The sequence below is a fragment of the Fusarium vanettenii genome (genome assembly GCF_000151355.1).
Source record: "Fusarium vanettenii 77-13-4 chromosome 7 genomic scaffold NECHAsca_22_chr7_11_0, whole genome shotgun sequence".
NCBI classification, from domain to species: Eukaryota; Fungi; Ascomycota; class Sordariomycetes; order Hypocreales; family Nectriaceae; genus Fusarium; species Fusarium vanettenii.
This window is the reverse complement of record NW_003315863.1, coordinates 674,972-696,531: the sequence shown is the minus strand read 5'-3', so window position 1 is coordinate 696,531 and position 21,560 is coordinate 674,972. Positions and strand designations below refer to the sequence as shown.

At 51.2% G+C, this 21,560-nt stretch overlaps 8 protein-coding genes across 8 annotated transcripts; 4 read left to right on the top strand and 4 right to left on the bottom strand.

The window, feature by feature from the left end:
- Nucleotides 1-260: 260 nt before the first annotated feature.
- NECHADRAFT_83221 (uncharacterized protein) lies at nucleotides 261-1,056 on the top strand (the record flags this gene model as incomplete). Its single annotated transcript, XM_003044547.1, has 2 exons — nucleotides 261-288; nucleotides 341-1,056. 2 exons carry the CDS (start codon nucleotides 261-263, stop codon nucleotides 1,054-1,056), a joined length of 744 nt encoding a protein of 247 aa, XP_003044593.1.
- Nucleotides 1,057-1,202: 146 nt separating this feature from the next.
- On the bottom strand, nucleotides 1,203-2,598 carry NECHADRAFT_45621 (uncharacterized protein; the record flags this gene model as incomplete). The annotated part of the gene is made up of 8 exons (XM_003044420.1): nucleotides 1,203-1,442; nucleotides 1,498-1,840; nucleotides 1,920-2,009; nucleotides 2,063-2,075; nucleotides 2,152-2,179; nucleotides 2,242-2,311; nucleotides 2,373-2,414; nucleotides 2,465-2,598. Coding segments are annotated over 8 exons (960 nt in total), but the record flags the coding sequence as incomplete, so codon positions are not given.
- An 853-nt stretch (nucleotides 2,599-3,451) lies between these two features.
- On the top strand, nucleotides 3,452-5,510 carry NECHADRAFT_83219 (uncharacterized protein; the record flags this gene model as incomplete). Its single annotated transcript, XM_003044546.1, has 10 exons — nucleotides 3,452-3,611; nucleotides 3,668-3,681; nucleotides 3,731-3,767; nucleotides 3,800-3,855; nucleotides 3,907-3,980; nucleotides 4,038-4,134; nucleotides 4,185-4,446; nucleotides 4,500-4,692; nucleotides 4,748-5,294; nucleotides 5,346-5,510. The coding sequence occupies 10 exons, from the start codon at nucleotides 3,452-3,454 to the stop codon at nucleotides 5,508-5,510; spliced, it is 1,605 nt and encodes a 534-aa protein (XP_003044592.1).
- Nucleotides 5,511-5,717: 207 nt separating this feature from the next.
- Nucleotides 5,718-6,543, bottom strand: NECHADRAFT_45711 (uncharacterized protein; the record flags this gene model as incomplete). Its single annotated transcript, XM_003044419.1, has 3 exons — nucleotides 5,718-5,769; nucleotides 5,820-6,452; nucleotides 6,503-6,543. Coding segments are annotated over 3 exons (726 nt in total), but the record flags the coding sequence as incomplete, so codon positions are not given.
- A 1,662-nt stretch (nucleotides 6,544-8,205) lies between these two features.
- Nucleotides 8,206-12,090, bottom strand: NECHADRAFT_83217 (uncharacterized protein; the record flags this gene model as incomplete). Its single annotated transcript, XM_003044418.1, has 9 exons — nucleotides 8,206-9,450; nucleotides 9,602-9,635; nucleotides 9,873-10,268; nucleotides 10,324-10,590; nucleotides 10,643-10,907; nucleotides 10,980-11,088; nucleotides 11,139-11,306; nucleotides 11,393-11,868; nucleotides 11,904-12,090. 9 exons carry the CDS (start codon nucleotides 12,088-12,090, stop codon nucleotides 8,206-8,208), a joined length of 3,147 nt encoding a protein of 1,048 aa, XP_003044464.1.
- A 398-nt stretch (nucleotides 12,091-12,488) lies between these two features.
- NECHADRAFT_83216 (uncharacterized protein) lies at nucleotides 12,489-15,614 on the top strand (the record flags this gene model as incomplete). The annotated part of the gene is made up of 8 exons (XM_003044545.1): nucleotides 12,489-12,547; nucleotides 12,619-13,343; nucleotides 13,398-13,850; nucleotides 13,980-14,103; nucleotides 14,161-14,231; nucleotides 14,277-14,466; nucleotides 14,541-14,852; nucleotides 15,020-15,614. 8 exons carry the CDS (start codon nucleotides 12,489-12,491, stop codon nucleotides 15,612-15,614), a joined length of 2,529 nt encoding a protein of 842 aa, XP_003044591.1.
- A 117-nt stretch (nucleotides 15,615-15,731) lies between these two features.
- NECHADRAFT_83215 (uncharacterized protein) lies at nucleotides 15,732-19,802 on the bottom strand (the record flags this gene model as incomplete). Its single annotated transcript, XM_003044417.1, has 2 exons — nucleotides 15,732-15,750; nucleotides 15,838-19,802. 2 exons carry the CDS (start codon nucleotides 19,800-19,802, stop codon nucleotides 15,732-15,734), a joined length of 3,984 nt encoding a protein of 1,327 aa, XP_003044463.1.
- Nucleotides 19,803-20,219: 417 nt separating this feature from the next.
- NECHADRAFT_83214 (uncharacterized protein) lies at nucleotides 20,220-21,555 on the top strand (the record flags this gene model as incomplete). The annotated part of the gene is made up of 3 exons (XM_003044544.1): nucleotides 20,220-20,334; nucleotides 20,461-21,496; nucleotides 21,540-21,555. The coding sequence occupies 3 exons, from the start codon at nucleotides 20,220-20,222 to the stop codon at nucleotides 21,553-21,555; spliced, it is 1,167 nt and encodes a 388-aa protein (XP_003044590.1).
- Nucleotides 21,556-21,560: the final 5 nt, after the last annotated feature.

Below are 21,560 nucleotides of genomic sequence, written 5' to 3'. Positions count from 1 at the left end.
GTATGGGATGAACCAGGCCAACTTTAGCTCTTTCGAAGCCCCGCAATTTCTGGTTTACCCCGCGGGAACTACCGTATCGACTCAACACATTGAGTAGCGTCAATGGGTAAAAGACCCTTACTAGCCTCTTTTCTCTAAGACTCTATTGGCCGTCCTAGAACTATATCCAATGAAGGAGCTTTAAACGTATCCACCGACGTTACTCGATATATTGAGTCGATACGGTATTTAAAGGCACTCGGAGTCCGCATTAATTCCACATGTTCTTTTCTCCGTTGCTCTTACTGGGTGAGTCTTGATACAGCACAAGCTGTGATAATGACTGCTGATGAGGACTTAGCCCATTCTCGTTACTATAGCGAAGCTCTGATGCCCGAATTCTGGGTGCTTGTCCGTAGCCTTGAGAACATGTCCAGACGTTGGGCTGGTGTGACTCATGGTGACTCGGGCTATTTTCTCAACTTGGCTGGGAAGTATGCATTGCATCTCAGAAACACATACGAGATGTGTCAACAAGATGTGACGTATAATCTCACAGTACTTGACTACACCGAGAACATAGAACAGGCGATGAGCGATCAGTCTCGGTCTCAACATCCACGGACAGAAGATAATGACGACGACACAAGAGCCATGTCAACTGCCATTTCCAGTCAGAAGCTGGGACGAATGACTTCTCTTCCTATAGCTCCCCAAGGGCATGTCCCGCCCACACGACCACAGAACATCTCAACGGGAACCAGCCCACCAGTGAGGGTAACAGGTACGGTTGGTCAGCCAGAAAACGTCGACACTATTTGGTTTACTGCGGCAAATACAGACGTTCAGGAGCTACCAGAAGACTTGCTGGCCATATCGCAAGCTCTGATGGACCAGAGGTTCGCCGAGATGGATCGCATCATTACTCTGGATGACTCCTGGTTTGAAGCTACTGAACAGACAGCAGATATTTCTTCACTGCATGTTCCTGGGTGGAACACTGCAGAAATGAGGTTTACAGATTTGCAGAGCGATAGAAATGGTGTTACAGGCAGAGAGTGGGGAGGAATGCAGTAGATCTATAGTCGCTGAGCGGCAATTATTGCTGTTGTTTTGTAAGAGAACAACAAGTGAATCCAAGAACAATGCCAACTAGACTTCTCAATTGAGACTAACTAATGTGGCTACTTGAGAGAAAATTGATGGACGAAATATCTCTCAGCTCATTCAGCCAAAGGCGGCTTCCGACCCCATACTACCCTCTGCCTATAGTAGGGATGATACTTGCCAGAGTTGATCTCCTTGCGGAAATGGGCAATGTAGACTTGTACTTCGGCTTCAGTCCAGCCCAACGTGTTGGCCATAAACAACACGACACCCTCAGTATCTGACAGCGCAACATGTCGGCCAAAGTGACCCAACTCTTTCAAGTGAGAGTCCTTAGGCCAGCCTCCTACTGGTGTCTGGGCGTTTTGCTCAGGTCAGATTCTAAACTCGTCAAGAAGAGCGGATTCTCACCTTGTACTCAAATGTCTGAATATCCACAAAGCCCGCCGCTTCCATGGCTTTCACCTGGACGTCATCTTCCACAATAGTAAAGTTCATTCCGAACTTTTTACCGCCCTCAATAAAGAACTTGCCCCACTGACCAAGTGCAGATTCCTCTTTGACAGTTCCATCATCGCTAGTGAAGAAGGGTGAGGGCTCAAAGCTCTCAACCCAACCGTCTGGTCGGCAGCATCGATAGGCTTGAGAGAAAAGTTTATCCCAGTCAGGAATGCTGCCGACAAGCCAGCGCATGTGGATGTAGTCGGCGTGGTCGGCGGGGAATGTCCACTCCTGGGTGCAGTCTTCGATTTCACTGAGACGGGAAACACGCGTTAGCAAACATGACCAGCGGTTCCCAGTGTTGGCACGGTTTCAATTCCTTTGAAACGTACAATTTCAGGTTCGGTGGAACCCACGAGGGCTGAATTGGCGAGATATCCGTCCCGATAACCTCTGCGCCGGGGTACTCATCGGCAAAATCCCTAACTTCAGTGTCAGTTATCCTCAAGCAGGAGTGGGATATTTAGGAGCTTACATGGCCCAAATGCCTTTTCGATGAAGAAAATTGTTATTTAACTCCAAGTCAAATAGGGAAATATCTCAGTCCTTTGGTCCTTTACGTACCAGTGCCGGTTCCAATGTCAATTACTTTCTGAGCAAGGGATGAATATTAGCGCCGTCTAGATTGTCTGTGGGCGGGGTAAATATGCTTACTTGGACCTTCTCCTTCTCCAGTGGTGCAAGATGGAGCTTGCCGTTGATGCCAAGAGTCAAAGCATGATGGCTGGGGCCCGATCAGTGACTGAACGATACCATGTTTCCAGCAAGAAATGGCTGCGACCTACTTGATATCTAGAAACTCGCTCTGCTTTTCATCATTGGCCCCCCTTCTCAGGTCAGCAGTCATCAACAGGAGAGCGCATCCGGAAATCATTACCAGTACTGCGCATTTCCCATCTCACGGTGATAGGTTCGGTCATGAACCTTTCGATACTCAAAAATGCTGGATGAGATTGAGCTTGTTGAAGATGCCGTGCTCAAGCCGGTCGTGGAATCGGCATCCGAATTGTCGCCCACATCGTCGTCCTAGCATACCGTTAGTCTCCAGCTCGCGCTTGGACGAAGTGGATAGCCCTCAGTCGCCATGAACTCAAATCTACGCACCTGAGCAGCTTGTTGCCAGTGAGAAGCCGGGAGAATACCAACGCCAGTGGAAGCCTCCGCAGTGTTGGATCCGATGCTCTTAGGGCTCTCAGGGCCCTTGGAGCTCCTCGGACTCTTACCGACTTCTGGCGGTGATGACATGGTTTGGGTCGTAGAGATTAGGTGTGGGCACTGGGCACACAGCGGAGGGGACTAGAGAAGAGAGGAGATAGAAGACGAAGAAATCTCTCATTGCGGGGTTCCCTCGGTCACCAAAAAGGCCACAATGAGGACGGCAGCCAACCACAGTTACATCAATATCCTTGTTGTGTGGATGGTAATTGGTGGGTTGGCAGCAAATACGAGATAAAGTTACGAAGGAGCCAATCTCACCGTTAGTGTCCAATCGGAAGGAATGCGCCTATTTGTCACGAACCTAAGCGAATGGTAGTCTAGCCAGGTCTTGAAATGTTGTGGATGCTTCAAAGAGCTTGGTCTACCATTGACGACCAGCACTACACAAAACGATGTGGGTACGTATAGAAGGCTATATGAATAACTATAAAGGCTAAATCACATATCTAATCTGATCAAATTTTTCAAACCGTACAGTGGGGCTTAGGAGCATGGGAGGATCAGATAACTACCTATATAAACCTCCCTAGATCTGATAAACCTGGGCATGGCCAGGTGTCTACTCTTTCTCTTCTCACGCCTGCCAGTGGTTTAAAGACTCGATATTCTCTTACTCCACCTACGCTCGCCTGAAAGGCTATCCAAGATGGACACTGCTGTGAAAAATGAGGCGATCGGGTCCAGAGCCAGGAGTAAGAGCCTCAAACATCATGTCGGACTCATTACACGATCACTGATCCTCACAGGATTCTTCCTTGGCGCTGCGGCTAGCACAAAAGAAGAGAGGAGGCTGGTGAGAAAGCTTGGTAAGCGAACCGCCGGAATTGAAATATCGCTCTACATAACTGACTACTTTTCATAGACTTCTTCATCATGGTGAGAGGATTGATCCGAGTTTGCTTAGGCTGAAGCTCATACTAAACAGGTCTACTGCTGCCTCAGCTACTTTTTCAACTTTCTCGGTATGGATGAGTTTGCTAAAATAAGTTTTTAGAGTCAAGAAGAAGAACTCACATGGAAGTAGATCGCGCCGCATTCGCCAATGCCTACGTATGATGATGTTGTATAGCAAAATGATCCAGACCTAACCATCTCCTTCAGGTCGCCGGCCTCCGGGAAGATTTACACATGACCGGTGGAGATTACAGCAACGTCCTTGCAGTCACGACTGCCGGGTAAGACTAAGAAAGACCTCCCAGTACTGCAGTTGAGTTTTCTGATGGATGTAATAGCATGGCCATCGGCCAACTTCCCCATGGTATCGTCATTCAAAAGGTTGCCCCAAGGATTTGGTTCCCATCCATGGTCGTCATTTGGGCCGCATTGACTGTATTGAGTTGCCGCATCTCACCACGATATGCCCTCGCTGACTGCCACAGATGGCGAGCGCAGCTGCCAAGACTGTGACACAGTTATGTGTCATTCGCTTCTTCTTGGGTCTGGCTGAGGCTAGCACCTACGCCGGCGCGATCTACATCATCAGCTCATGGTATAAGCCCGATGAAATCTCCAAACGCACGGCACTCTTCACTGCATCCGGCCAAGTCGGAACCATGTTTGCTGGCGTCATGATGGCCGCCATCCACAAGGGAATGAATGGAATGAGCGGGTTGCAAGGCTGGCAATGGGTTTTCCTCATTGGTAAACGGTTCAAAGCTGCCTAACATGATCTCTGCTGACTTGTGTCACTTTAGATGGCATCATCACGCTCCCCATCGCCGTTTTCGGGGTCCTCTATTTCCCTGATACGCCAGACCGTACCCAGGCTAAGTATCTCTCTGCCGATGAGAAAAAGCTGGCACGTTCTCGACTTCCTGCCATTTGTGAAGATGGACATAATATCATGCCACTCTCCCTTGTCAAGCGAGTACTGATGGCACCGATCTTGTAAGTTTGACCATCTACATAATTGACTTTGCCGTCCAATTAACATTGAGACTAGCTGGGTTCTTTTCTTCTGGTCTCCGGTCTGCGCCGCCATTGAAGCCTTTCCCTTCCAGAATAACTTCCTTCTCTGGCTCAAGCATCATTCCGACCAGTTTACCCAGACCCAGATCAACACTTATCCCCTTGGCGTCCAGGCCGTCGGCATTGTAGCAAACATGATCGCGGCTTGGCATATGGATGCCACTGGTCAACGAATTCCGGCGGCCATTGTAGCCATCCTCTTCCAAGTTGTGGTTGGGTCCATGCTTCTCGTTCGCGATATTCCTTTCGCGGGAACATTCTTCGCCTTCTATCTCAGTGGCACAGCCTATGCCGTGAACCCTTTGATCTTCGGGTGGGCAGGCCTCATTCTACAGCGTAGTGGTGACGATGCTGTGCGGAGCGTCACCCTGTACTCCATGAACATTGGTTCAATGGTGTTGTGGACATTCTGGGGCATCCTATTCTACTCGGGAGCCGACACGCCATACTGGAAAAAGGGCTGCATTGTTCTCCTCGTTTGCTGTTTCGTCATGTTCTGTTACATGTGGCTGGTGTTCAAGGTATGGAGTATGCCTACTGTTCTACTTCAACATACTTACTTACATTTGCAGGTTGATAAGCACACTGCAAAGAAGTATCGCGACCGCATGCCTGGAGCCATTGATCCAGAAGCCAAACTTTCAGAGCCTGTTGAGCTGGCAGAGCAAGAGATGCCTACTGTTGGGGAGAATGATGACAAGGTTACTGGCCAGATGGCAGTAAATAGCCGGCAATAATTCTAGAGACGTCCTTTGCATCTCGCTCTGTTGGGCTTCCCTTCAAAAATATTGAGCAAATAGTCTTCGGCAAATAATGAAGATGCCTCCTGCTTAGCGTTCTCTCGTTTATCGTTTGAATGCACTTGATTGTTATTACCGAGAATGTGCCCAAAAGAGCATCAGTAACAGTCGTAGAGAATCTACTAAATCAGATCCCAATGCTACCTAGGATTGAGTAGTAGTTGCTTCCTCTGGCTTCCTTCCGTAAACCAAAGTCCTGTGCCTAGTTAGTAAAACGTTTCAAACTCTGGGGTCTGAGTTACTTACACCTCATAATAAGGGTTCAGTTTCTTATTCCTCAAAGCCTGCCTCATCTCGGCAATAAACACCTGACACTTATCATACGGCCACCCCATCACCTGCGTCAACAGGAATAGCCCGAAGCCCTCCAATCCACCGTCAACGAACATCTGCACAAATGACCCAATCTCTTTCAGCTTCGGATCAGACGCCCACGCACTCATTGGAAGCCTAAACTTGCGCTCCGTAACTTCCACGAAGCCGGTCTCGTCCATGAGATCTCTCATTCGTGACCCGATGGCAATCTTGAACGTCTTGCCCATCTTTTCACCTGCCTCTTGGAACACGGCATTCCAGCGGTGATAAATGTGCTCAGGGTCTGTCACTACATCCGAATGGGCACGGATGTCGAGTTCAAGGTCCTCAAACCAACCTCCTGGCTTGAGGTGGCGGAAAGCCTTGGCGTAAAGAGCGGACCAGTCATTGATGCTACCGTAGAGGTCGCGGACGTGGATGTAGTCAAAGTGATCAGTTGGCCAGGTCCAATCAAGCTGGGCGTCATCGATGTGGAATTCGCAGTTTGGAGGGATCCAAGAAGGTTGGATAGGGGAGATATCGGTGCCGATCACTTGGGCCGAGGGGAACTGGTCGGCAAAGTCACTATAGAGATGTTAACAAAGTAGGTGGATAAAGTGTTGCGGGAAGCTGACATGGCCCAGATACCGGTGCCGGTTCCTACATCCAACACGCGCTAAGAAACTATTAATTTAGGTTTGTAAATTCCCAGGATAGGAGTTACGGGCCTGTGGATGGCTGCCAATTGGCGCTTGATGAAGCTTATTATCGAAATAGAGAAGTATGTAGTGGTGTCTGTAAAACCGTTGAGCGAAAATGGTACACTGAGGCATCAGCCAGAACGTGCTACGGAAGCATTCGTGGACTCACGTAATGTCTAGACCTTCATTTTGCCGCTCGTCGTTAGGTGCCCTGCCGATTCATGTCAGCTCCGCTAGCGATAGCATGCCAGCTGTCACATTTTGCGATTACGGATGTCTCACCAGTACTCGGTTGTCTTGGAGTTCCCGTAGGTGCGACCGTGGATATTTCGGAAGTCTCGGATGCTGTCCGTTAGAGAAGTTGTCGACTCAATTTCCTGACTACAACACGTCAGCGCGCACGTTCACTGTTCAGATGAGAGATAGCTACCTCAACACTGAGTGTTCATCGTCATGATCGCCTCCCTCGAACTCCGGGTCCTGCGGTCGCACCGAGATTAGGGGAAATGCAACCGAGGGGGCGTAATACGTACCGCTACAATTGGAGCTGACGTGGCAGCCCCTGTTGGAGACTTGGGACTGGAGGCTGGAGAGGCTGTCTTAGACTTTGGGCTAGACATGGTGCTGCGCAAGACCGAAACTGGAGCCAAGGCTTTTGAATGATGGGAAAGAGTTGTCGAAAAGAGAAAATGGGTTTCAGAAAGAAGAAAGATCCCGCCCAGACTTCGAGACAGGTGATCGGTTAAGGTAACCAGGCCCCCACGTTTGGCCCTTGCTCTTCATGCGGGGAGAAATGACCTCCTTCATGGCAGCCAGTGAGAGGAGCATAAAGATGCATTCTGTGGACCTTGCCTTGGTTCAAGGATCAAATTGCAACCAAACCTCCCACGCTTCGGGACGACAAATTTGCTGCCGTGAGGGGGCTGCCCCAATTCGCTCATTGCTAGGGTGGAAGAGGTTGAATTATGGTTGTTGAACTTGTGCACTAGTGGTTTAATAAGAGATATATAAGTTCTTATGGGGAATACTACCCGATATTAGAAGGCCCTATCCCAATCAGAAATTGGTAGTGGAGTGCCGCTAGAGAGATGTAGATCTCTAGAGATGTCTGCATCGTTCATTATTTTTTGAAATTATCTACCTGCATGATCTTCAAGGCATGTAATCATGACACAAGAAGGGCCTAAGAAGTGAATTTTTATTCGACTTTTGTATCTTGATGATGGGGTTGGGAATCAAATTAATATCTCAACCTTCTCTAGGGTATGGTCTTCTGTAACGGAGGTTGGCTGGCAAGGGCATGAGTTTTGACCCATGGTATACTAAAAAATATATTAATCTTATCTTGTGATCTGCTCTCTCGGTATGCATCAGGGTCCAACTGCATGGACAAGAACTTGATGACACTCCAAGGAGCTGTGGCCAATGCTCCGTCTAAACTCCATGAAGTATTCATCTAGGCTAATGACATGCTTCGTAACCTGTTCAAACCATGGCGAGATCAGAGAGATCATCTCATTCTTCTACCACCGTGGCACACATAGGATGCAATAACAGCATACCAATAGCAGGTTAGGCTCGTATCTTAGAAGTAAATGATCTGTTTTAAGAACAAATAGGGATTGAGAAGAATGAGATTAATCCTTGGACCAAAAGTCGAAGGCCGCATCATCTTCAGTTTCTTCAAAACCACCCAAACGCCTGCCCTCAAGATGCTCCTGGACAGTCTGGTAAATGGCCTCAATCACTCTCTTCTCTTCATCGCTCCAATAACTCAGCCCAGGTACTTCCTGTGTTCCTTCGTTCCTCCAACTGGCGATCACATCCGACACCTCCAGGAAGATGCGCTCTACCCGCCCCCATAAACGAACCCGGACCTCTCTATCCCCCTCCCGCAGTGCAACGTCCTCCATAGACCAGGCCTGTAAGTCTAATGCGTACGTTTCACGCAGTAGGGCCATGCAGCGTTCTATCTGCCGACCCTTCTGCCGCGTTTCTTCGGCCCAGTGCCGTTGGTCGTCCCGCCAGGAAGACCCTGACCTGCTGTGCGGCTTTGCTACTAACTCCCAGCTAATTTCAACGGGCCGCTGAGTCGGTTGCCGCTCCGGCGCCTTGTAGTACTTGTTGATGGAGCTGTCGTGCTTGATGATCGATGGCCGGGGATGTCGCAGTGGCTGGCGTGGCAGTCGTGACTCTAACCCGATGGCCTCTTCGGCTGGTCGAGGGCGGTCATCCTTAATGGTATGCCGGTGACCATCACGGCTAGGCGGCGGGCTTGGGATCGAGTGGTGGCAACCCATGACCAGACTTGTGGTGATGAAAAGGATGAGCAAGATGATGAGACCGTGAGTGAGGCCGATGATATCTGAGTGTGCTGGTCCGACCTTGGTTGCACCGATGCCTTCAATGGTGATGGCACATGAGAAGTTTTCGCAGGGCTGGGTCCATTCACAGAGAGAGCTACCACAGGGGTAGATTATCGTCTTATTAGGCCAGTCTTTGGTAGCGTTCTCGCGGTCCCAGGATCCCTTGATGCCTACGAGATTGGCCGGGAATGGTTGCAGCCGCCACCTCTTAGTCGTGACGTTGAGCGCTGCGACGTGGTATGAGAGGAGGTCGTCGGGCGTTGACTTCAAGTGCCAGGCCTCCATGAGTATCGATGAGGGAAAGCTTGAGGGAACAGATACGGGTTTCCCGCCATGAATGGGGCTCAAGCAGGTAGTAGAAACTGGCTGTGATGTTCTGAGACAGACGGGTGGTCCAGCCTGCATATCCGCCGGGGCGTTATCAGGCCGAATGATGGTGTGGCTTGCATACAAGGCTGCAAGCATGTAGGACTTTCCAGCGTTTCCGGGATACTTTGAGTTCATGTACTTGGTTTTCTATTTACTAAAGCGATACACGCTTGTAAATACAAGATGAATGGCATGGTTCGCCGAGGCATCTCATGTCGGGGGCCTCAGGCAAGGTAGACATGCAGATAGAGGCTTGAAAGCGGGATTTATTGGCAGTCACAAAGGGCTTCACACTAACAAACCGGGCAATGCCATCCGTCTTCCTTCGGAACCTTATCACCTCATAGATTAGTCGAGTACTTCGCCTTTTCCCGGCCATCGCAGAGCACTCTGACTTGCACCCCCTTGCCATTGTTGTATCCAACGCGTATCTCCACGTCCATCAAGGCCTTGGTGTAGCCTGATCTTTTCTGCTGACACGACGAGGGCAAATCGTCTAGTTTAACCTCCAGCACGGGAAGCTCATTGCTTGCTAAAAGGCTATCAGCTGCCTTCATCAGACTACGGACTCATGGGGGTTTGGCTTACCTTCTGGAAGTTGGCCCAGTGCAGTCGGGGCCTCAGTCATTGTAGTCGCACAGAATGTGATCCTTGCGGTGCTGCTGTTCCCAAGATAATCGTCGTCCTTGAAGGCGCAAGTGACAGGCTGTGTCACCTTGATGGGTTTGTCTGCGATGATCACGTCTCCCTTTCGTACCAGCCAGGTAATCTGACCGACGGCCATACTGCGGCCATGTACTTGATCCTTGACGGGGCTCTTCTGGCCTTTGCCCCCGTGCCGCCACTGACTCCACACCCCAGAAGCTGCGATGCCGTAGTGTCGCGGACACTCTTTGACTGCCGTTGGCTGGCTGGCCCCGAGGCCTATTACACGTAGAACAGAGCCTTGCGTGACAGCCGTCCAACTGTTTCTATCTGTCAGCTTGTTCAGGGATCATATCAACTGTGAACTGGACATACCACTCCTCAGGTCGCGTCACCTCCATTTCGTTGGGATTATTTCGTGCCCACTCTTGTACCATCCTGAATAAATATTCACTTTGCGACAGACCACCAGACATGAAGACTTTCTGCAGAGATAGAGTTGTTAGCGTTATCCTCCATGTTATCACTCCAGAGTGCCCAACCGTGACAACCTCCCCCTTCACTGTAGCTCCCTCAACTTGCTTTGCAATGAGTCTTAGAGTCCCGTTCAAGGACTCGTCAAAGAATCCTTTCATTCTATCCCTGCTCCCAATCAGTATAAACTCTCCAAGTCAACAAGTGAGTCATCACCTACGCATCAATGGTAAGGAGGCCATTCTTGAAGCCCGGCGTTTCAGGTTTGACTTGGATCCCACTTGCCAACGTGAGGATATTGGTTTCACTCCCAGTGAACTGGTGTTTGAAGGGATCAAATCTGTTGAGAAGCGTCTTCCTCTCAGGAGTGAGTAGAAAGTGGCCTCCGGTGCCAACCTCGTCGTCGAGAATGTCAAGGTTTGTTGTGATGGACTTCAGCCAACGGATAAAAGCTCTGTCGATGAGAGTAGCTCCGCAGTAGGCACCTGGAACAAGAAACGGGTTTCAACTAATTAAGTACGATATGGATCGGGATGGAACTGGGACAGTTGACGTACCTGTGCCCGGAGCAACTCTTGATATCTCAAGAGGGTTGATCTTGTCGATTCGGTATGTGGCTAGATCCACGGTGCCACCTCCGGCGTCACAGATCACAAAGCACTCCCCCTGGACGGAAAATTAGCTGGATAGTACGACTAAGGAACAGATCAACTTACAGGGATGAGACTGTCCTCCTTATTGCGGATGAGTTGCTGCACGGTAAATAAGGCACAAGCCTCTGGCTCGGGAACAAAATAAACGTGTCGAAGAGTTGGGAACATCTGTTTATGAAAGGCGCCCATTGCGGCACGATACAGCTTGTTCAGTGGCTCGTAGCCCCATTCCTATCAAGATTCACAAATCAGTTGAATCCGAAGGCATAGACATGGCAAAACGTGGACATCTCTGTAGTGAAGAGGAGGTGACTGACAGCGGGATGGGTTAGAGCCACGTCGAGTGGGATTTGGCCCCCAATCAAAGCAGAAGACTGTCCCTTCATGTGAAGATAGTACTGTCTGGCAATCTTGAGCAAGAAATCCTTGACAATGTCCGACGGACTCTTGGTCAAGTGTGTCGGCGCCTCATGATTGATATCGGCATCTGCAACCTCGCGCAGTCGCTTGACGAGACTCAACCCCTGTACAGCTTCCAGAAGTGCCTCCAACTCGGTGGCAGGACGTCGAGTCTCGAGCTCCAGCTTGGTCCAGTGAAGCACGAGCTTGTGCCGCTCGGCGTCTTTACCTGGCTGGCGGCTCCGGTTTGTCGCCTTGGAGTAGGATATTTCTGAGGGGATCTTGGGGTTACCGCTGCCGCCACTCCATCCTGTGAAGACCTCGAGATCATTGAAGTCAGGCTCACTTAGAGTCTTCTGTTGCATGTATGACAGGCCTTTGTAGTAATCAGCGACTGAACATGTGAAGGCGCAGGACAGCCTAGCCTACCGGTGCTTGTAGTGCCATAATCGAGTCCAAGAACGACGCGATTCTCTCGCCCATTATCCCAACTCCCAGGAGCCTCGAATTCCTGATGTCTGACTCGGGGGGGCTCTATGAATATTTCATCTTCGTAGTCGATCGTATGGACGCGTCCCAATGGCGGGAACGGGGGTAATTGTGATCGATGGGCCATTCTGTATGCGATGCGGTCTACAAGATGACCCCCAAGAATAGCAGGCTGTGTATTCTCGACTGTGACCTGGAATCAGTGGTCTACTCTGGCGTTGCCGCAGGTATTGGCGGGCTTAAATCCATGTGCCCGAAGACCCAAAGGGTGTGTGGTTAGGCACACGGCTCTCGCGCACTTACCTTCACGCCACACTTCATCGGGGCCAAAGATCTGCTTATTCGAGCCTGAGAGCATGAAGTGGAGCTGACGGCGTACTCACCCATGTCCGCCCTGTGTTGCCTCGTTTTCTCTCAAACACCATGATAAAAGTGAATCCCGATACATGATCCGTTTTTACCTTGTTTTCATCGTACTCGCAGTTGTTGTGCTCATCACTTCACGGCCCGACCTTTCGTCCCAAAATGAACTGGCTGCAATCACTCGCGGGACACGGCTCAAACAAGACCGAGGAGACTGCCAAGTCGGTCAAGAAGCGTACCGCGGCCGCATTCGGCATTTCCTGGACTTAGCTGCCCGTGATGAATTGTCAAGGTCCAAACTTCAAAGATCAGGGATCGTTGGTGAGGATGAGCTAGGAGAACTGTTCGAATGGGGTAGGCAGGCCGCCACTGATATCTCCCACTTCAGGGACTCGCTGAACGAGACGATCAATGAGAGGAACTGCCGTGTTGGGGAGCTTGAAGGAGAGAAAGAGACTCTCTACCAGCAGATCACAGGTCTCTCGGATCAACTTGACAGCAGAAATGCCGAGTTGGAACAGACTACAAGAAGGCTAGAGGCCAAACAGGCAGAGATGGATCACGCTGTGCGGAAGCATTACGAGCAAGTCGACAATCTCGTTCTCGACCACTCCCGCGACCTTGACATTCTGGAGACCAGGCTGAACAATGAGAAGCGGAATCTACAGGCACAACTGCTGGTATCGGGCGACAAGAGCCAGGCCTGGCCCGATGAGAAGCTGCGAACACAGTTCCGCGAGCTTTGTCGCATCGTCGACAATGCCACGGCGACTATTGCGACAACAGTCGATATCTCCTCTCAAGTGCTGGGCAATCGTCTTGATCCGGATAACTCGCTGAGTCTGGTGAAGGGGAGGCCGCATTTCTGGCTCAGGTGGCGAGTCTGGTCAGTCCTCCAGGCGGGATTCTTTTCTCTTCCATTCGGATTTGGCGCTTTCGGGCCCGACAGGGGGGCAGCTGAGATTACAGCGTTGTGCTGCGCATGGAGGAGCAGACTTGATGGCTCGACAGACTCTGGTGAGAAACCTTTGATACGTCCATCGCTGGCAACATGAGCTAACTACTCCTTAGACCTGGATATCTTCAACAGCAACGAGGTTGCAAATCGCTGGCGTTCAATTACCTTTCAGACGCTGGCTGCTGCTGCGACGGATGGAGGCTCTGGGAGCCTTATCCAGCTGGGTCACAACAACGTTACCAATGTGACGGATCAGATCATTTCCCTACTCTCGGTCATCGCAGGCACTCAGCTACAGAGCGGACTGCAGGGCGAAATGCGCACAGCAGCAGGCCTAGCCTATGAGCTGGCGCTGCAGTTTGGCGTCAATCCTGCTAGGCTAGTGCTGCTGACCGCGGAACGCAGCCAGATGGTGGTGATCGGCGGGAGCAATGGCTTCATCGACTGCGAGGACGGAGAGGAGAGGAGGGGTCAGAAAGTCCAGGTGGTCATGGTGGCGTCTCCAGGGCTACAGCGGATTGGTGATGGGCGGTCAGAGACAACGCAGAAGCACACAGTTGTGCCGTGTGAGGTAATTACTGGGATGTAATGCGTAGTGGCAGTTTATTTTCAACCCTTTTGATTGAACCTTTCAACCTAGTTACCCCTCCGTGGCACCTCTTAGTGAGATTGAGGCTTGCTATTTCATGGTCGAGACACAATATGCACTTTGCGGCTGAGCTGCAACAAGGTCATGCTGCATAATCAGCGCGGGGATTTCAAGGCTAAGCAGCCGGTCAGGATAGAGTCTAGCAGAAAAAGCAAAGACAACCCGACAAAGTAGTCCAAAGTACCGAGAAATGTACTTGGGCAGGCGGTACCGCTAGATGTGTGCAGATTCAAAGTAGATGCAGTAATCGGGGGACCCAGAGAGGAGGCAGACAGTCTCCTTGCTCTGTCTGAGACGTGTACGTGTAGGAGCATTGGTCCTCGGAATCCCTTCATCTTTACAGCACGTTCAAGAGACATGAAGGGTCTCTGGTATGTCCCCACGCGAGGCATCAAGCCGGGTATTGGGGTTGTTGTCTGGCTTTGGCTAGTTACGACTTTGATCACCATTATCACCATCTGCTCCATTAGGAGCGTGCCCTCTTCTTGGAGAATTACGCGGTTGCTTCATGCAGGAATGGCGTTTCTTTCCTTGTAAGTCTGCCAGTGAATACGAACGCTGGATGCTTATATGATATGCCACTAGAAATTGGCTGACCCCCTTCAAGATACTTGCTCCTCCACTGCCTTGATCTCACTGTCCAGCAAGCAGGGACTGCGGTGACGTACAACTACATCGTTTTTCAGAGCCTGAATACTGTCTGGAGAACATTCTCTGATGTTTTCTTGTTATGCGGTTGCTGGTTGAACATCCTCCGACATCAGACACCAAAGGTTGCCGTCTCGAGGTGTGACATGATCATTGCTGGCACTCTCTGGGTATTGGGCTTGTATAAGCTGGGTCTTCAGTTTGCCCTATGCTTCGCCTGGCTCGATTTCGTCGACATCAAAAAAAATAGATTCCATAGCAGCAGCTCGAAGTGGGTTTGATGTTGCTTTTACAGCTCTCTACTTCGCCACCATGCTCCTGATGATGGTGGGATTGGTGCCAGAGCATGGCAAGAGGTTCCTCTCGCCGTGGGAACCTTTCAAACACGGTGATGATCCAGCCATGCAACGGTGCTTGGAACGATTCACAGAAGTATAGAATTTGCCTGTTTTCCCTGACAGATCTAGATCACCAGCTAACTCCAGTGATTCAGGAATCTCATATGGCTGGATGGGCCTCTTACTGCCTTTTGGTACGAGCATTTTGCGAAGTCGTTATTGTCGGTCAACTTGATCGGGCACCAAAAGCACTTCTGAAAATCTACAGAGCCCAAGACGTTTGCTACAGTCTGTTCAGCCTCCTTTTTGTGATTTTCACTGCGGGCTCTATCCCAAGTGGCTCCGACAACGATCCGGATCCATGGGAGTTGGAAAGTAAGATTTCTGCGCGTTTGGCAGAGGAACAGAGAAAATTAGATGAAGCCCTCCAAGTCACTCTGCAGAACTCTCTCGATGGCTGGCCTGAGGAAGCAGACAGGCTGTTCAAAGAGAAACTTGCAGCTGTGACCGAGTCTGGGACAAAATCAGCCCCTGTGGTCTCAATTGTTCTTGACACTCTCCGTGACCAGGTTCGACAAGAAGGGTCGGACGAGAGGCTGCGACAGGGAAAGCTGGACCACTTGGAAAGAATGGGGCAAGATCTCGAGGATTGGGTTCCTGTGTACAAATGGGATGGGCATTCCAGCGACGATTAGTTGAGTCGTGCACAAGATCGAGACGGAGCTGGTTTTAAGAGAATGCAAAGTAATATTCAAAGACAACAGATGCAGACTTGAATTTGATGTCATTTTATCCTTCGTAGACGCCCACATCTAGATTGCCCTCCCTGATCTAAGCATGGCGAAAGCAGTGCTCATAGCAGGTACAACATGCCGACGCGGCGGAGTGTGATAATTTGCCGGAAGCAAAAACACATACCGCACCAGAACTCTAGTCTCATCCGTGACGACATGGGTTGGCGTATTCGCTGTCGGATACTTGGCAAGCTCACAGCCCAGCATCACCCGCATCTGCTGATCGATGGCACTGTTGCTCCAGTTGTTCCCTATAGCCTGCGAATAACCCAAGGAGGTAGCCTGTTCGTCCCCACAGTAAACCCCGGGGCCAGAAGCCGCACCGTGACGCATCAGCGGCGTGTTGCTCACGTTCTTCAGGCCTGCTGATAGAATGAGGTACAGCCGGCTAATACTCGTGCCGTGAAAGACAGGTCCACTGCCAGCAGAGGCAGTGGCACCCAGATGAGTCTCAAATGCTTTCTCTCGCTCGTGGTGCGAGTTCATGAGGAGGAACTGCTGCGTCTGCGGCATACTCGGGATCGCAAACCCGCTCGGGACGCTCCGTAGAAAGCCTCTGAAGCTCAGGCACAGCCACGAGAGTAGTCTCTCCTGATCCACCGCATAACGGCTATTTTGTAGGGCTCGTGAAAGACTGGGAGCTCTAGCCAGAGTTTCCATCGAGGGCAGAGAGTTGATGACAGTCGGCAACGAGGCCTTGGCTACGGGGCAGCCTGGAAGCAAGTCTAGAGCGGATCCGTCCAGAGCGGCAGCATACACGCTTGAGATCAAGAGGTCCATCGACAGAGGGTCAACCATTAGGTTGTGAAGACGGACTTCCAAGGGTGCCTGTCGAAACCTTATCGAACATGTCTGTGAGCACGCGGCGGTTTTCCACAGTCTTACGCTAATGAGAGCGCCACAGACACCGCACGTTGTTGGCGACGTAGTAACCCATTTCTCAATGCTGTTGTGTATCGTTGCAATAGTCTGTGGGTTCTTTAGTAGTCGGTGGAGATTTCTAGAAAGACAGTACGTGAAGAGTGATGGCTTCGTTCCACAGATGGGTCGATCTGGAGTGTTGGAACTCTTCTTCCAGTACTGATGCCGATTTCCTGTAGCTTCATCGTTCGGGGCGTAATGAACACAGAAACCCCTGGAGGATGTCAGACAAACTCGAACTACAAGCAGTCGAGCACCATCTGGAACACCTCGTGCCATGCGCTGAAGCTCATTGAGTCCTGTCAGTGGGAATGACAGCTCGTACTCGTTTGGTGCGACCTCCTCGACTGCGTCAGCCAGTTCAACAGGAATGCCTTGCCCTGTAGCTCGGAAAGGTGTATCCCGGATGCCTGCCTCATGGAGCAGCCTTGAATGCCCTCTTGCATCTGTTCTCTTGAGATTCCACCGCGACGTCTCCAGCTGAGCGGCACGTTCAACAAGGGAGTCATGCTCGCCTACCAGCTGACCGAGCAGAGACAATGCGGCTTTGCGAGTAAAGGGTGGGATTGGTTTGAGGTTCTCCCTCATCATTCTGAAGACTGTTTTGTCGAAATTTGTCGGGAGTGGGCTATTTAGCCAAGCTTTGCACACTGCGGCTAGTGATAGGTTTGTCCAATGTGACTGTTCCACCGCTCTCGTCAACATCATTTGCAAGATGGCCGCACCGTGTTGAGAGAGTTCTGCCAGTGAGTGCAGCATATTTGAAACAAGCACGAGATTTCTTCCATCCGCTTTGAGTTGACATATGACTAACCGACTGATATCGGGCATATCTTTGCCCTTCTGAGCATGTTCGATCAAGGTGAGAAGTGATGCCTCCTCGCCAGTGAGAAAGATCCACTCGACATCTTCAAATCCTTTGACCAAGGTTTCGATCAACCGCAGTGCTGTGGCATACCCAGACAAAGTTCGCCACCAGGTGAGTCGCCGCCGGGTGATGCCATCTCCAGAATCTCGTAGCTGCGCTTGAGCAACCGGCGCAGTCAGCTTGGCGAGGTACTGGATAAAGCCGAGCCATTGATCCATGGTTCTCATGTGTGATTTTCCCTGGCTCGAAAAAGAGCCATTCTCTTCAATGAATGCAAAAACTAGCATCGTCCAGCAGTCGGCTGAGAGTTGGCCAAGGCTTCGGCGAAGAGAGACGTAGGATATGAGTTTGGCGCATGACCCCCAATGTTTTTCCATGAGCGTCACACGCAACTCCTTCACAAACTGATCCTTCTCGAGAATCACAGACCCAAGACAGGTCACATATGTCTTGTAATCCAGACGCTTGATACTGGCCAGAATCATCGCCAAGTCCCGCCTGTGGGCATCTGGACAGCTCTTCCAGAACTTGACTTCGAGCTGTATATCAGTGAGGTCAACATCACCCGCAGCGAACTCGGTACGACCGCCGAGGCTAGACACCAGGTATGATTTCAGCGCTGAACAATCCCTAGACTTGCTCAGGGCAGCATCCTCAAGCCGCTCGAATATGGATTGCGCCACATCAGGTTCAGGGAACCTGCGGACCATTTCCAGAAGATCCGGTGGCAAGTTTGGATGTACCGCTTTCGCAGCCAAGATCGCCTTGCCAAAGGCCAGAATGCTCATGCCGACATAGTCACCCGGGCCATTGTCGAGCTGAGCCACGAATTCGCTCTGGGCTGCCGACATGACTTGTGCAATCCTAGTAACTAGGTTCCCGATACTATCGGGAAACATTGTTGAACTAAGCAGGGGAAGAAGGCTCGAAAGTCCAATCATCTGAGTGCAAATATCCAGGTTATTGTTATGCTGCGACCGCAGGAAGTTGAGAATAGTCCGGTGAGACTCGTCAGAGCCACCTTGATCGAGGGCATGTTTGAGGAAATCGAACGAGGACTGAGTTTCCGGGTTCTCAATCAAGAGATAGATGAACAGGTCGACAGTGTTAGTCCCAACACGTTCTGAGCCTGACAAAAGGACCAACATCTGTTCAAGAGTGCCTGTTGTCTGCGGCTCAACCTGAGTTCGTGAGAAGGAAGTTGGGTCTGACAGCCGCAAGCATGATTCTCGACACGTTGCGGTGTCGGGTCCATCGAGGCTGATGAGTGTCGATAACTGACGTCTCTGTGCATCTGAGAGACAACCTGACTCCCACTGGAGGAGTCTCTCTGTGTTTGGAGCCCAGCACAGGCAAGCCTGCCAGAAGGGCCCATTCCAGCCGCTGCGCATGTCCGGGCCACCGGGCAAGCTACAGATGATTTCGATGCATCGTACAAGCCGGAAAGCGGTGTGCAGTCTTTGTTGTTCCCAGTGGATGACGACTTCAGCATCCAGACGGTCTATGATGCCGTTCTTGCTTAGCCAGTCTTGTATCAGTTCGTCCGGGAGGAATATGGACGGACGACAAGTGGTGAAGGCGTTGATGAAGTTTTCGATATGCTCAATGCCGAGGTCAGACTGGGGTTGCAAGCGCTGGATTTGTTGGATCGCCCTCGCTTCATCTTCGCGGATGAGGCCTGCCCTAAATTTACCGGCGACAGCGAGACACCGCAAATACATCGCAGAGTCGAGATGGATGAGAGATGCCAACTGACTTGAAGCCTCCGATGCTGACAAGAAGCCAGTACAAGCCAGCGTTGCCACGGCGCTGTCCAAATCTCGGCCCCAGTCAGCCATGAGATCCAGCAGAATAGTATCACGGTCGCTGCCTTGTCCGGCATGGTATCCCTCCCAGCTGTTCAAATACCCCCTCGTCGCACTCGCAAGCTGGTCGACATCACGCTGCCGCAGGAACCCCTGTTCATTGGCGACAAAGCTGGACAGCGAGGAGGCGATGATTTGGTCCCGCCAACATCGTCGATCAGCAGTAGGTGTGAGCGGTCTGGGGGGCGCTTCGGGGACGTCGCAAGGGGTTGGAGGTCGTGGCAGCTCTAGTTCTACAATTTGCGGTGCTTCAGGGAGTTCGTAATAGAGAGGTATTCGCGGCAGCTCTGGCTCTCCGGTCCTGGTTAACGGTGCCGCGGGAAGCTCCCAGCAGGCTTGGATTGGTAGTGCTTCAATGGCAACGTCGAGTTCGGGCTGTTCTTGGGGGTCTGGTGCACGTTTGGGCCTGCGAAGAGACTTGATCATCCGTCGCATCTTGGGTATTATGTATAGGGAGATCTAGGTAGATTGAAGAGGTCGGGGCAAGGCGGCCCGTAACAACAACGACAAGAATGAATGCTAGGTCTCGCCGGCCACTAGAGCCAAGCCCAGCAGGACCTAGCAATGCGCTGCTAATGATCGGATTGTAATTTCCATTCCCTGTTCTCCCGACTCCTCGTTTAATCGTTATTCCTATATCCCGTAGTAGTGTAGTGTAGATCGAGGCTCCGGGCTTAGGTACCAGTACTCGCCAGTGACAGCCACATATGCAAGTCCAACACCCCTCAATAAGTCCAGCAAAGCAGGGCGTATGGCGTTCTGCATTAGTTCAGAGAAGAGAAAGAGGCAGTGCCTGCACTCCCAGGTGTTCCTCTTTCCTTGGTCTTATCAGTTGCCACCGCAGTTGCCGAAATGTCCACCGAGCCGAGCATCATTGACCTCCTGTATGACATGCTGGATCAACAACCAGGGAATGTCTATATTCTCGAAAGAATCATTGAAGCATGGGAGTCCAAGAATGAAAAAGGTACGATGAACTGAATATTGGAGGGAACGAGAATAACTCGTCTCTGCCCGCCTTGGTGCATCCATATTAAGCCGTGGGCCAATGCAGATCTTGCCTGTGAAACAGCTAGCCACCTTCTCCAACTAGATCCTGACAATGCCGTGGCTCTCCTCTGCCTTCAAGCTGGACGAGATGCAATCAGAGCCGCATCCAGCAGTAGCAGTAGTAATGGGGTTCAGCGACGTAAACAGGCACAGCCTCGGAAAACATCGACAACAGCCAGCACCGGCAGAAACTCGGATCTTCTAGGCGACTATAAGCAGCTGATGCTTGAGGCGGAATATCTCAAGCACGAACTCTCTGGCATCATGCAACTTTCTGGGTTGCAGAGCGTCGAGGAATGTCAAGAAGCCATGACCAACCTTGGACACATTAGCCGTGGTGAGATCAGCAAGGCCATCCATTCTCTGCAACCTGTATCGGTGAGAGAATCAGCAAGAAACATTGCGGCAAATCGCGACAAGGCCCAGGAGCTTTTGGTCCAAGACTTTGAGGCCGTGATTGCATGGGCCTCGCAGGAGACCTCGGCCAGCCTTGAATCCATTCGGGACAGACTGGTAAAGCGCAAAACTCTCTTGGATGCAGCCCTACCCGAGAACATGGCAAGATACATCGCTGATGCTCTCGCCTTGGTGGAGCGGAAGCACCTGAAGAAGAAGTACGTCAACTCGGAAACCATGCTCGGGGACAAGGTCGAAGAAATTCCCGCCGAGAACTTCTTCGTATCCGAGGACAATTACGTCTGGGACATGGACGAACTGGCGCAGGCGCTAGCAGTCAACGACGGGGTCATGAGGAACCCATTGAGTAAGGAAATGTTTACTGAAGCCGACATCCGCAACATTCTCTCGCATCGGCTCGGTGTCCGACTCAAGCCCATACAGCTGGCCCAGAGTCAACTGAAGCAAGGAGTGCGAGCGGAGACGATCCGTCGAGTCGAGACGCTTGGGAGCATACTCTTGGCTGATCAGACCGAGAACGCTGCGCCGAGTCGGTCGGCAACAGATGAGTTTTTGGCCTACATGGCCACGCTCCCGGAGAGTGAGCAAAACACTATCAATTCCCTCAAGATCCCAGCGAGGGATAAGCTCAATGGCCAACCGTATGACTACACTATAGGACAGTCAGTCAAGGATGCCAAATCCAACCTTACCTGTTTCCACAAGGTATGCTGCCCGTTGAGAATA